The sequence below is a fragment of the Oncorhynchus mykiss genome, chromosome 18 (assembly GCF_057628025.1).
Source record: "Oncorhynchus mykiss isolate SJ-2025 chromosome 18, ASM5762802v1, whole genome shotgun sequence".
Classification (NCBI taxonomy): Eukaryota; Metazoa; Chordata; class Actinopteri; order Salmoniformes; family Salmonidae; genus Oncorhynchus; species Oncorhynchus mykiss.
This window is the reverse complement of record NC_143039.1, coordinates 30,522,586-30,536,198: the sequence shown is the minus strand read 5'-3', so window position 1 is coordinate 30,536,198 and position 13,613 is coordinate 30,522,586. Positions and strand designations below refer to the sequence as shown.

At 40.6% G+C, this 13,613-nt stretch overlaps 1 protein-coding gene across 2 annotated transcripts in view; it reads left to right on the top strand.

Annotated features, from left to right (window-relative positions):
• LOC110495837 (inactive dipeptidyl peptidase 10) overlaps positions 1-12,039 on the top strand; it is a 51,006-nt gene extending 38,967 nt beyond the window's left edge. For both annotated transcript variants that reach the window (XM_021571306.3, XM_090208113.1), the window contains exons 8-26: positions 10-130; positions 829-983; positions 2,329-2,426; positions 4,388-4,511; positions 4,629-4,667; positions 4,864-4,971; positions 5,095-5,186; positions 5,381-5,428; positions 5,656-5,777; positions 6,131-6,178; positions 6,698-6,796; positions 6,981-7,050; positions 7,349-7,543; positions 8,959-9,013; positions 9,102-9,198; positions 9,484-9,542; positions 10,490-10,586; positions 10,717-10,790; positions 11,053-12,039. In XM_021571306.3, the coding sequence (XP_021426981.1) occupies positions 10-130; positions 829-983; positions 2,329-2,426; positions 4,388-4,511; positions 4,629-4,667; positions 4,864-4,971; positions 5,095-5,186; positions 5,381-5,428; positions 5,656-5,777; positions 6,131-6,178; positions 6,698-6,796; positions 6,981-7,050; positions 7,349-7,543; positions 8,959-9,013; positions 9,102-9,198; positions 9,484-9,542; positions 10,490-10,586; positions 10,717-10,790; positions 11,053-11,193 (1,842 nt within the window). In that variant the 3' untranslated portion in view covers positions 11,194-12,039. The remainder of the gene's footprint in view (positions 1-9; positions 131-828; positions 984-2,328; positions 2,427-4,387; positions 4,512-4,628; positions 4,668-4,863; positions 4,972-5,094; positions 5,187-5,380; positions 5,429-5,655; positions 5,778-6,130; positions 6,179-6,697; positions 6,797-6,980; positions 7,051-7,348; positions 7,544-8,958; positions 9,014-9,101; positions 9,199-9,483; positions 9,543-10,489; positions 10,587-10,716; positions 10,791-11,052) is intronic.
• The last annotated feature ends 1,574 nt before the right edge of the window (positions 12,040-13,613 follow it).

The following is a 13,613-nucleotide window of genomic DNA, read 5'->3' as shown; positions in this document are numbered from 1 at the left end:
TCATTTCAGATCTACATCTTTGAAAACAACATCTATTACCAATCAGATGTGCAGAGCAATTCTCTTAGGATTACTTCGTCGGGAGAGGAAGGAGTCATATTTAATGGAATCGCAGACTGGCTGTATGAAGGTTTGTCTGAATGCCAATTTACAGGTTCAGGGCGTACCCAAGGACACAATGTCAGGAAAGGTATTCCAGGCATTGGAAATAAATAATGTTCAGCCACAAAGGAATTCATCACTTTCACAGTTGAACGGCTCTCAGTCGCATTCGGGGACGGATGGAATAAGAATTCAAAATTAACACTACTAACGATATTTGTCCCATTTCCGAAGAATAATTGAATAAATGAGAACTAACTCAGAATTTTTTATCAAAGTTAATTAAATATAGATGAAGGAATGTCATTATTTCACCACAGCAGTGTTAAGTCTCCTCATGAATGGGCCATAATCTACACATTGTTCCATGCTCAGGGATAGCAGAGACAATTGCATTCATCATTTGCACTTATTAATTACACCTTAATGATGGATTGTAGCCCTGACTTTTTTATGTTTTTATCTACATCAACCCAAATCAAGTTCCATTAAAAAAAATTTCATCCTTTTGACATATTTTCAGAGAGGTTGTGTAAAACACAGATTTCCAATTGATGCAGATACAAATTCGAACTTTCTCTTAAACTTCACTGACAACAACAAATTTATCTTATACAGTATATAGCAGCTTCAAGTGCTGGTGTACAGAAGAAGCCTATATTCACGTGGATAGGACTAGATCTGGAGGGACAAAATGATAGTGTAGTTTCAACCTTGTGTTTTTAGAGGAGATTCTGCAGTCACACATTGTCCACTGGTGGTCACCTGACGGAGAGAGACTGGCCTTCCTCATGATCAACGATACCCTGGTACCCAACATGTTCCTGCCCCGGTTCACTGGCAGCCCCTACCCCAGATCACAGGAGTACCCATACCCCAAGGTAATGGAAAGACGCAATATAATGGGACCGCATGCTGTTGTAGAAAGTGCATGCATTTGTCTGTGTCATTATTTTGCCCCCCATTGGTGAAATTGTGCTTGTTTGTTGGAAAAACAACACTATTGGTTTTTTAGCAACAACAACAACAAAAAAATAAAATAAAAAGTATTTTCAGTTCTGATGATATAACTTGTGTCTTTGTTGATACACACAGTATGCTAGATTTGAGCTTTGGAAGTCATGTCTCTGTGCTATCGACTGATGCGTTGTATTATGTGTACGGCATGTCGAAACAACAACTATGGCTGTCCAGTTATCTTGATTATCCTGTGCACGGAGTTGGTTACAAATACTGCACACATCAAGGTCTTATATTCTGATAGATCAAGTGTTTATGGAGCCTCAACAAAAGGGAAATTGGAAACTGAATAAATGACCAGACAAAATGATCAGAACACTGCTCAGATTTTATAGGAGGAGGTAATAGCGCTTCTAACAAAGGCTGTGATGGTTATGGAATTTTGGATTACGGTTATTTGTCAGCCAAATGGTCACGGTTATAGTTACAAGTATAACTGTTCGAATAGCAACAAAAAAAGAAGAAGCACATCTTCTCCTCTGGCTCCTGACTGCACGTCTGGTCTTTTTGAATGCCCGGCTGTCTACAGTCAGCTGTTCGTTCCAGAACACCAAACGGGCTAGTTTTATCTTCTCTCATCTCTCCTTACATCGGCTGTTAGATGTGAATCAGGCTTACTCTTACTTACTGCTTTTAGGTGAAGTTTGTCGACTTAGACATAACGTTCTTCCTCCATAATCGTTGTTTACCGTGCCAGCCCTACTTCTATCACATCTAAATCTGTCTGAACAAAGAAGCCTGCCTTTATGAAGTATTCACAATGATATTCTGCCAGTTCATTCCTTACCTCCAGGGATTTTCAAAAAATGTATGATTTGCTCGGTCATCTCTGAGATGATCTCTGGTTGGATGTTAAGCTAGGACAGACATCCAAATGGTCCAGGCAAAACAAAGATGTTAAGCTAGGACAGACATCCAAATGGTCCAGGCAAAACAAAGATGTTAAGCTAGGACAGACATCCAAATGGTCCAGGCAAAACAAAGATGTTAAGCTAGGACAGACATCCAAATGGTCCAGGCAAAACAAAGATGTTAAGAAGATAATAACCTGTGAGGTCATTTGAAACATTGATAGTTAGCATAGTTTATAATGAGTTGCTGAATATCCACTGTTTATGAACCTTGGTTTGAAAGCGGTGTAGCGACAGTATTTGTTTTTCTCAGCATACTTAATAATTGACTTTATGAGGATCTGTTTGCTGACAGGCTGGCCAGCCCAATCCTACAGTCAGGCTGTTGGTGGTGAACCTGTACGGCCCCACACACACTCAGGAGCTGGTACCACCTGATGGCTTGAAAGGAAGGTGAGGAAGACACATCATTCTGGCAGCCCCTTAGTTCTTTTAATCTACATTTGTAATTGTTGTGGTGCCACCAGGCATGTCAGGTTAGTGTTTGCATGTTATTTCTTTACTAACCGTTCTGACCAGTATTCAACAATTGAATCTGTATGTATGCATGTTTAATTGTTTCCAGGGGCAGACAGGGACCAAAAATCGGTATTGTCATTTCTAACACACCGGCCCATTTGTTCCTTGATACCCCCACACCTGTCCATTATATTCATAAATTATATTCCCCCATTATTAGCCAGAAATTGATCATTTTGCATGAAAAATCCAAGTTAAAGAGGCCCATAGACTAAAAATGAACCAGCCAGTCTGCCCCTGATTGTTGCAGTTGTCGTGTCTTTACTATCATTAAATGAAGACTTTTTAGTTTTTATCAAAGATTCTCTGTAATTACTATTACGCGATTAAACTTATTAATCATGTAACTGTAATTAACTAGGAAGTCAAAGTTATAATTTTCCTAATATAACTTTTCAGATATTTTCATATCTGATCAATAGTCTTCTGAATTAATGAATTATTTATTTTACCTCACATTAGTCTCATTCCAAGCATCGTAAATTGTTGGTTATCTGCACGAACCCAGTCTTCACTATGAGTTCTCCATACATCAATTGTCTAAAATAATTTATTTATTAACTAACTAAACAATCACAGAAGTGCACACACAAACAAACAAAGTAAATATGGTTACAAGAAATGATAGGGGAATGTGCCCTAGTCGGCTAAACCGGCATGGATCGGTTTACAAAAGGGAAGTGCAAAAGGGAAGTGGGGGTCAGCTGAGATAAGACAACACACAGTTGATAATTATAACAATTGAAATGCTAATCCTTTGCACATGAACGCTCACTCATTCGGGAACAATTGCAATCAATATATATATATATTTACGCTCAGTGTGTCGTCGGGATCTCTGATGAAAAGTTAGTTTCTGTTGGAGAGTAGGTCCGCCCTCTCTGTCGTGGTTAGATTGGATAGTTCAGAGTGACATTCATTCATGTCGTTATGGATAGATGTTTTGGCGGTTGTCGGTCTTCGCATTCAATGATACCGAATTCCTAGCTGCAGACTTGTAATTAATATCAAAGACTTAAAGACTTATTCTGTCGGTATCGATAGTCTAAGAGTTTAACCACGTGGGATGGTTAAGAGATTCAGCAGTCTGGTCTCAAACCTTGGCCCTCTCGTTATCGAGGTAAGCTGGTCTGCAACCTTTGTCCTCTCGTAATGGAGAGAAACATGGTCTGTTGAGAAATTCTCAAAGTGGGTTTTTTATTCGGGAGTTGCAGAAAAGGGCCTGTCCCAGGATGCCCGACCCTAACTGGGCTCATGGGTGGTCCTCTGATTTAGTTAAACTCAAAAGGGAATTGGAGTTTCCTTCATTAAACAGTCCAAAATCAAACAGTATCACCTTCACTCATTCATCTTATACAACAATTAGATGTAAACCTCATATCTGAGGCTATTATATAAACAGCATTATGGCAATGTTGCCGTATTGTCTCCCATGAGTTTCACACAATTGTACCAAACGGACCAGTTCGTAGCTGGATTCTTCATCGATCTTTTATACCTTCTCCAGAACATGAATGTTGCTCGGACCTCAAGTTCTGTGAGGTGGAAGAAATTCCTTTGTTCTCTATGAAAATTCACTCTGTCTCTATACTATGGCCATGAGGAGATAATCTCCTCCGGGAATTTACGACCTCTCTCTGACCACAGCAGCCTGTGTGTAGGAGACAGGGAGAGGGGGATGGGGCTTGCTGTACCCAAAGAGGGCAACGTCATGACACAGTGCATGTTTGATCAAGTGCTATTCACAAGTACACAACCATCATTCAGAAATATGATTCAATTGGCCCAGAGAAGTAGTTGCTATACGTCTGAATGTTTGTCTGACGTCGACCCAGAGAACACTATGTGAGTATGGTGAAGTGGATCAGCAACACCCATGCAGCGGTTCGATGGCTCAACCGGCCCCAGAACGGGTCCTTCATCACTGTGTGTGATGCCACCGTTGGATCCTGTGTACAGGTGGGTTTTTCCTTCACCTACACTAAGATGGTCCTCACTAGAAATGGGTTTTATTGGTGTCGTCAGTGTCGTACTCCATGTTTGGATCTAAGACGTGTTCCTTCACTTGAATTTCAGAAACATGAGGAAGCTTCAGATCTCTGGCTCACCAGACAGGTAAACTGAAATGTAAATGTTCTATAATATTAGCAATTCATATTTCCACCGAGTAGCATTTTATTTGAATGCTATTGTGGGCTCGATTTGCTCCAAATTGTGCTGCAATTTTAAAACAGTGAGTATTGTATCTATATGCTAATAGTCAAGAGGAAATTGATGCACGTTGACTGTCCCTTAAATCCAATGTCCTCAGAACCAGGAGCCAGTGTTTTCAAAGGACGGGAGTAGGTTTTTCCTGACCATACCGGTGAAGCAGGGGGGACAAGGAGACTTCCATCATATTGCCATGTTCACCAAATCGGTGGGTGCTGTCATACAGCACATGGTTATCTTGTCATTCTCCGGCTTTTTCAGTGCTCACTTTGCCTTTTTTTTTTTTACATGTTTTTTTTATTGAAAAAAATCACAATTTGTCTTTTCTCAGTTCAGAAGTGATCAAAATGATGCCCGTCACTTGACGTCAGGCAACTGGGAGGTCACCAAGATATTAGCCTATGATGAGGGGGAGCAAACCATGTAAGTGTGTCAGATCCTTTCAGATCAGTTATGAGAACAATTTCATGTCATATTTCATGTCACAGATATGAGCTCCAACAAGTGTTGACCTTTCTTTCTCTTTTCAAACATCTCTTCTGTTGGAACTATTCTATTGGTTACTATAGATTCCTGCACTTGCCCTAGTTAAAGTCATTCTGCTTTCACCTACATAGATATTTTATCGGTACTCAAGACTCCCCACAAAAGAGACACGTGTACAGGTGAGAAATGATTCTAAAACATTTTCCCCCGTGAAGAAATGCGCATGGTGAAAATATTCTGCTCAGTATCACCAGACATTTCAGCCGCATTCTAGTAGCTGTTAGCCCTATTCAGCTCCAGTTTGACTTGCCAATTCGTATTGCATAGATGTAGTACATTGTTGAAATGCAATTATCTCAAGAATGTGAAGAAGTGCTAAACAAAAATAAATAAATCCCTCTTTCAGTGCGTCTACTATTGGTCTGTTCTCTCAACGATGTTTGACCTGTGAGATGAACCAGGAAGCATGCACGTTCTTTGATGCAGACATCAGCCCGAACAAACAGCATGTTATTCTACAGTGTAAAGGTACGAGCCTGGTCTGTGTTTTTCCTTCTGGAAATCATTCAGAGAAATACAGCTTTATGTGGATATATTACAGCCACTGTAGTAAAACCCAACCTATTCTGGGTAATGTATGAGATATGGTTAGGGAGTAATTATGTCAATTATGCCATTATGTATTTTATGATATAGTAGCAGATGGCGCCCGGGTCTCCTAACCACTGCTCTAATAACTATATCCCACGGGTGACGTCGTTGGGCTTACATAGGCTAGGGTAGCTACAATACTACTATAAAACCATGTTAGAATATCATAGTGTTTGTTCAGTCTCAAAACGATGCAAAGCAGTATTGCTAGTGTATCTTCTGTTCCACAGGTCCCGGTGCTCCATCTGTGATGCTGCAGAGTTTTAATGATGTAAACAGTGAGTAATACTAAATATTGATATGAACTCTCGTCTCCTGTACTGTACTGTACTGTTTCCAGTCTGTTTTAATGCTTCCTATTTCATATTTGGCCACGGGATTGTTGGCTGTGTTTCACATCGTGTGAAATAGATTTTCAACAGCTGTCCAAATGAAATGTTCTGGCAAGGTTTAAACGAGCATCTGGGAAGTGTTTTTAATGCAAATGGTATTGAGTTGTTGTTTTTTTTATGCCTGGGTGCTTTTCAATGATCCTGAATATGAGGCATAATTGTACTGAAATTATGTGATTGTTGACCGTCTAAAACAAAGGATCACAGGGCGTCTGGTTTAGATGCAGTGGCCTATGTGAAGTCAGCCAGCTGTATTAGAAAAATGTCAAACTCAAATGAATCTGCTTCTTGAAACAATCTGTTGATTGATTTTCCCATCACAGTTTAATACCCAATATGATCAGTGTCCTTGTGTCCCTTTACACACAGTGTGATAATGGTTACTTTCACACTTTATCCTCACAGCTTACTTTATATTGGACAACAACATGCCTCTGAGAGCTGCCTTGGAAATCAAAAAGATCTCTAAGTCAGATGTCAGGGTTATTCCAAGTGAAGACTTTGGTAACTAACCATTTCTTTCTGTGTATATTTCTTTATTTTTACATTTTTATCTCTCTCTCTCTCTCTCTCTCTCTCTCTGCTATATAGTCTGCCGGTCACGCTTTATTCCTCGTTCTCTCGCTCTCTCGCTACAGTATATTCTTTATTTTAATAACTATTGTAATTCAATATTTTCTTCTCACAGAGCTGCCTTTGAAACTCACCTATCCCCTTGACTTTTCTGAATCTCTTCTCTATGGCCTTCTTTTGATTGTGTAAGCATCGCTCCTCTTTCCTAGCGTTCTAACATAGTTACACAGTCTTCAGTCCATTTTCATTCAGCAATACGTTTAGAACTGAAAACTTTACTTTGAGAACAAACACAATGGTTTTCTAACTCCAACTCCATGATGTGAGATTACGCTTTCTTTAATTCAGGGAAGATGTTTTCACATAATATGGAACTTTAAATGAGTTAGCTTGTTTGAGAAGCTTGAATCAACCACCCTCTCTCGCTCGCTCGCTCTCTCTCTCTCTCTCTTTCTCTCCCTCCCCCTTCCGCCCCTCTCTTAGTGATGGTGGGCCTGGCAGTCAGTCGGTGAGTGATGAGTATGAGCTGGGTTGGGACTCGGTGCTGGTCAGTTGTGATGAGGTGATTGTGGCCAGGCTGGATGGCAGGGGGACAGGCTTCCGGGGCCTGAGAGTCCTGCAGCAGGTCCACCAGCGCCTGGGTACCGTGGATGTTCAGGACCAGATAGCTGCATTGGAGTATGTAACCTCCGACCAGCATGTGACGTGATGAGATATGACATAATTTTCTGGTTGCATACACATATTTAACAGATGTATTACGGGTGTAGCAATATCTAACAATACACACAAATATAAAAGTAAAAGAATGCAATAAAAATACATAGAAATATTAGGATGAGCTATGTTGGAGCCCAGAGTGTGTGTGTGTGTGTGTGTGTGTATATATATATATAGTTGAAGCCATAAGTTTACACTCACGTTAGCCAAATACATTTAAACTCCGTTTTTCACAACACCTCAGAAGTTAAATCTTGGTCGCAAATGGGTCTTCCAAATGGACAATGATCCCAAGCATACTTCCAAAGTTGTGGCAAAATGGCTAAAGGACAACAAAGTTAAGATATTGGAGTGGCTATCACAAAGTCCTGACCTCAATCCTATAGAAATGTTGTGGGCAGAACTGAAAAAGCGTGTGTGAGCAAGGAGGCCTACAAACCTGACTCAGTTACACCAGCTCTGTCAGGAGGAATGGGCCAGAATTCACCCAACCTATTGTGAGAAGCTTGTGGAAGGCTACCCGAAACGTTTGACCCAAGTTAAACAGTTAAAAGGCAACGCTACCAAATACTAATTGAGTGTATGTAAACTTCTGACCCACTGGGAATGTGATGAAAGAAATAAAAGCTGAAATAAATAATTCTCTACTATTATTCTGACACATCACATTCTTAAAATAAAGTGGTGATCCTAACTGACCTAAAACAGGGAATGTTTACTAGGATTAAATTAGTTTAAATGTATGTGGCTAAGGTGTATGTAAACCTCCGACTTCAACTATATATATATATATGTGTATAATATATATATATTTAATTACATATGATGGGATGTATAGACATTATGGACGGTATACAGAAAGAATATATATATATATACAATATGGTGGCAGGGTATCCTACTGGTTAGAGCATTGGACTAGCAACCGAAAGGTTACAAGTTCGAATTCCCGAGCTGACAAGGTACAAATCTGTCGGTCTGCCCCTGAACAAGGCAGTTAACCCACTGTTCTTAGGACTTCATTGAAAATAAGAATTTGTTCTTAACTGTCTTGCCTAGTTAAATAAAGGTAAAATAAAATAGAAATATACGATGCAATATACACTACTAGATGATAATACACTATATACAATGCAATACATGAGATGTGATATACAGTGTGATACGATGCCATACAATATGATATAATACAATACCATAAGATAAGACAGGATGCAGTATTTTCCCCTTTCCATTGAAATCCATTGAAAATGTATGGCATGGTTGTACACTCTTAAACTTCCCTGTCAGTCATCTGTGTTAAAGCCCTCATGAAATGTCTGGAAAAATAATTAGTCATTCGGTTTTGGGTTGTTTTTATTGACTTATTACAGATACTTGATGACACTCCCATACATTGACCGCGCGCGGATCGGAATCTACGGAAAGGCAAGTTTAACTGCTGTCTTTCAGTTGATCACCATGCTTCACACTCACGGGCGTGTTCAACAAGTGAAGGTGTTTCTTCTCTTTCCAGGGATACGGTGCTTACCTCACCTTGATGCTTCTGAGGTCCACTGCGCTGATTAAGTGTGCAGCTGCTAATTCCCCAGTGGTTGACTGGAAACTTTACGGTGAGTAATGTTTTCATGATCTTACCCTTTCGTTCAGCTTCCTTGACAGATTAAACCTAGTCCTGGATTGAAAAGCAAGCTGAATGGACAATCTCCATTGAAATAGCTTTTCAGTCTAGGTTTAGGCTCAATCAAGGATTGGGAGACCGGTGCTGTGTTTTTTGTGTGAGTACATTTTCCACAACAAATGACATGAAATACTGTACAAATTTGATTATCAATGAAATTGTAGTTGAAAGAACTGAATACTTTTTTTGAAACGTTGTGTACTTTCTCTACACGAAGCTTCGGCATTTTCAGAGCGGTACTTTGGCCTGACTTCAAAGAACGACAACAGATATCAAGTAAGTTGTTTATCACAGTCAATCTGTTGGTGTTATTGATGGTTTTCTATTTGTGGGTTCTACAGTTTATCACAGCAGATTGGGGAACAGTGGGAACTGTCACACTGAAGCGTGTGTGTGTGTGTGTGTGTGTGTGTGTGTGTGTGTGTGTGTATGCGTGTGCGTGTGTGTTGGGTGTTCATGGGCCAGGTATTGTTCATGAGTCAGAATAATAACTTGTGTGAGATTACAGTGTAATCGGTGAAAGTGTCTCCCTGAAAGTGGGTTGTTGATATGTGGGCCACACAGTTCAAGCCATTTAAAATGTAAATTATGCTAGTCCAGAGAAGCAGGTCAAAATGATTGTTAACAAACAGCAGGGCATCACTCATACAGTCCTGAGAGGTAGATGGAAAAAGACATGAACACATTCTGTTAATGAAGCAACACACTGGATCCCCTGGGGGTGCTAGACAGGTTTGATCCAGTCCTGTATTGTAGCCTGGCTCAACCAGACTGGACACTGTGCTCAGCATTGATTGTGAAGTGAAGGAATAAGTGAGCAGTCTGATTCAACAAGGCTAGTTGTATATCGTAATCTTTTCACAAATCCTTTATTCACTGCTGTGGTTGGTTTTCCCTCAGATATTGTTTTCTCTTCAAACCTGAGGGTTTGTTTTGCATATTTATGTGTATATTGATGTTTATAGTGTATATTGATGTGAATATTGCTGTGTGAATATTGATGTGACTATTGATGCGTATATTGATGTGTATGCTGTATATTAATGTGTATATTGGTGTGAATATTGATGGGAACATTGAAGTGTGTATTGATGTGTATTGATGTGTTTACAGGGCTCATCTGTGAAAGAGACCTTGGTCTCTGCATGACTCCCTGTCAAGATCAAGGTTCAATAAAATAGAAAACCTTGAGGTTACACTGTCTCCCATGTCTATTCTCTAAGGTTTCTAGAGTGCTTCCAAATATGAAAGGACTGCAAGGAAACATGATGAAAGGACCCCAAGGACCGGATTTTCTGTTGATTCACGGAACAGCTGATGGTAATTACCCTTTTGTCCAACAGAAATGGAAAATAGACGATCCTAAGTACGTCGTAATCAGCGGTTGGCCTTGTGTTGTTTTCAAAGACAATTTGCGAAACCAATTGGTGTTTTTTTGTTCTTTTCTCAGCAAATGTTCATTTCCAACATTCAGCGGAGTTGATTAAGCACTTGATCAAAGTTGGAGCGAACTACACAATGCAGGTACGAGCCGTGATCCACAAATTTGAATGAAAATGTTGAATGAGTGATTACATAATGTGATTATTGAAGTGATTTTGATTGCTAGCCAATATATTTGCGACACACACACACACACACACACACACACACACACACACACAATACGAAAAACATGAATTGACTTTCTTGTTCCTTCTAACTGATAAACGAGTAACCACACTTCACTACAGGAATGACAGTCCCAATGACCTTGTGTTTGACCTTGGACCTTTGTTTGAGACAGCTTTACCCAGACGAGGGCCACTTCCTGTCCCTGCAGAGCCAACAGCACCTGTCTGAGTCCCTGGTTGGCTACTTCAGAACATGTTTTCAGGACTTCAGCACACCGCTACCTGAAGAGATAGGCAAAGAGGATGATGACTGACAGGGTTGGGGTTAGATGGTGACTGACAGGTTTAGGGTTAGATGATGACTGACAGGGTTAGGTTTAGATGGTGACTGACAGGAGGACGTGCAGACGGGCCGTGTGTGGATCTGGGATCGCTATGTTGAAGCAGTACAGTGACTGCTCTGCCCTCGCGAGGGCTGTTGGCTGTTGATTAGGTGTCCAATGTAGGCAAGACATAGCTGATGTGGGGTAATGTGGTGTGTGTGTGTGTGTGTTTGGTGTGTGCGTGCGTGCGTGCTTGCAAAATGCAGGACTACAGATCACGGAGGCTTTCTATTGGTAGAACAGCACAATGGTTGATGGACAAAATCTGAGAGTTAAATGTTATTTTTGACATTTTTTTAATTCCACTCAGTGATACACTGGTTTCTCCCTTCACAGCGTTTACCATCAGCTGTATCGTTATACTGTGAAAGCATGCTTTTGTTGAAGCCCACGTTTATCCACATTATTCCAATTGTACTAAGCATCATCAAACACAACTCTACCGCTTTCCGTCTGTCTTATCCCATTCCTATCTGTGCACTAATAATGCTTCAATTTTACTTTCAGTTGCTGACATGCACACATATTAGGTGACGTTACATACGATATAGCGCCATATTATTTGATAAAGTGCTATTTTTCATGTCTTTATGATACGCTGTTTTCAGCTGTACGTTTACAGTATACAGTGTGTATATTTTTGAGATGTGTGTTACAGGGGGTGATCTATTCGAATATTGTGTGAATGAGTAGTCTTTGTTTTTGCTGCGGTTTGTTACACTTCAGATTAATAGCCATTGTCTTTGGATTCATTGAACAATAAAGAACTTAAGAAAACAACTGTGTTCTGCCAATGAAATGTCCATGACAGGTCTCTCTGGGTCTCATATTGAGAGACTTTCTGTTGACTTTTCCATCTGCGAGCCAAGTAAATATGGGGCTCAAAATGATATATTCTGCACAGAATTCAGATGTCTGGAACGACCGTGAATCTGAGGTCTTTAATCCTGCTTGAGTAACCATTGGCTACTCAGTGTCCCAGTGGTTCAGAGGGTAAGTTATGAGAGCACACAGGTTGGAGGTTATTGCTGTTCTCTTCATTTATTGCATATAATACAAACAAATGCACACATTGGGTATGATATCCCTGTTATAGTAGTTGTTTCCCATTCATCTTCACTTGATTTTATTAGGTGTATTTGACAGGGGCAATGCACATTCATCCACATGTGTGAAAATGTCTGTGCCAGATTAGCCAGCCGGCTACTGTAGTCCCATGGATCTAGCCAGTGGCCTGACTGATTATTTTACAGACAGACTGTTTGCGTCCTGAATGGCACCCTTTTCAGTGCACTACCTGCAGAACCACAGAGCTCTGGTCAAAAGTAATGCACTACATAGGGAATAGGGTGGCATTTGGGACGCAGCTACTGAGAGAAATGTAATTACTTTACAGGACAAATGAAACACTGCCCTGTGAGTCAGCTTCATACCGCGTCTCCTCTGACCGAATGATCCTATTTGAGAGAAGGAAAGTGCAAAATAGGTCGCCTCAGAGCCACGTATACTAATACACAAGAGTTCTGTGCTTCCCCATTGTGTGAGACAATGGTGAGCGAGGCAATCAGTCTGTTTTAACCACTACAAAATAGCCCTTGAGCTTGAGTGCCAAATGACAATAGCACACTTCTCCCATCTCTGCGTGAGGGTATCCCACTGTAGCACGACGGATTCACTTGCGATGGGCATTGCACTTCGTCACCATTCATGCATTTTAGGGTTTCTGTCGGTTGCCTCTTTCTCTTTAAAGTCATCGCCATGAGGTCATTCATCATTGTGACGTAGGGGGTCGCTCTCACCACCCTAGATAGGAATACAAGTCCAACCTGGCTGATACTATGTCAAATGGACATTGACCATAGCACTGCATGGTTTGTTAACCTGTTAGGCCATTATAAGCAATCCCAGCCATTCAGCCAGAGGACGCTATTACACATGGATCACTGAAGAGCCTAAACTGTGCTGGCCGGATTGGTTTATTGTATTGTTCAAAACAGTTCAGCTGCTTATCTCCAGAATACATCTTATCATACAGTACATGGAGCGTCTGTAAGATCCTTTTCTCATTCTTACACCTGAAGCCTCCTTCTCATACTCTGGTCCCAGATCTGTCTGTTCTCTTGCCAACTCCGTTGCTTTCATTGTCGAGCCAAATATTGTTTGGCAATGACAATGAGTGGCGAGGTGTTGGTACGATAGGACAAATAACCTGGTTCTGAGGTGATCCTTCGCAATGCCTTGATAATATTCTTATGTCCACTGTCAGTTCTGGTGAAGGTCTGTGAGAGAGATGTTGAGCAGAAAGCAAAAGCTAGGACATTTTTCTTTGTCAGCAGCTATGCTTTTTATCG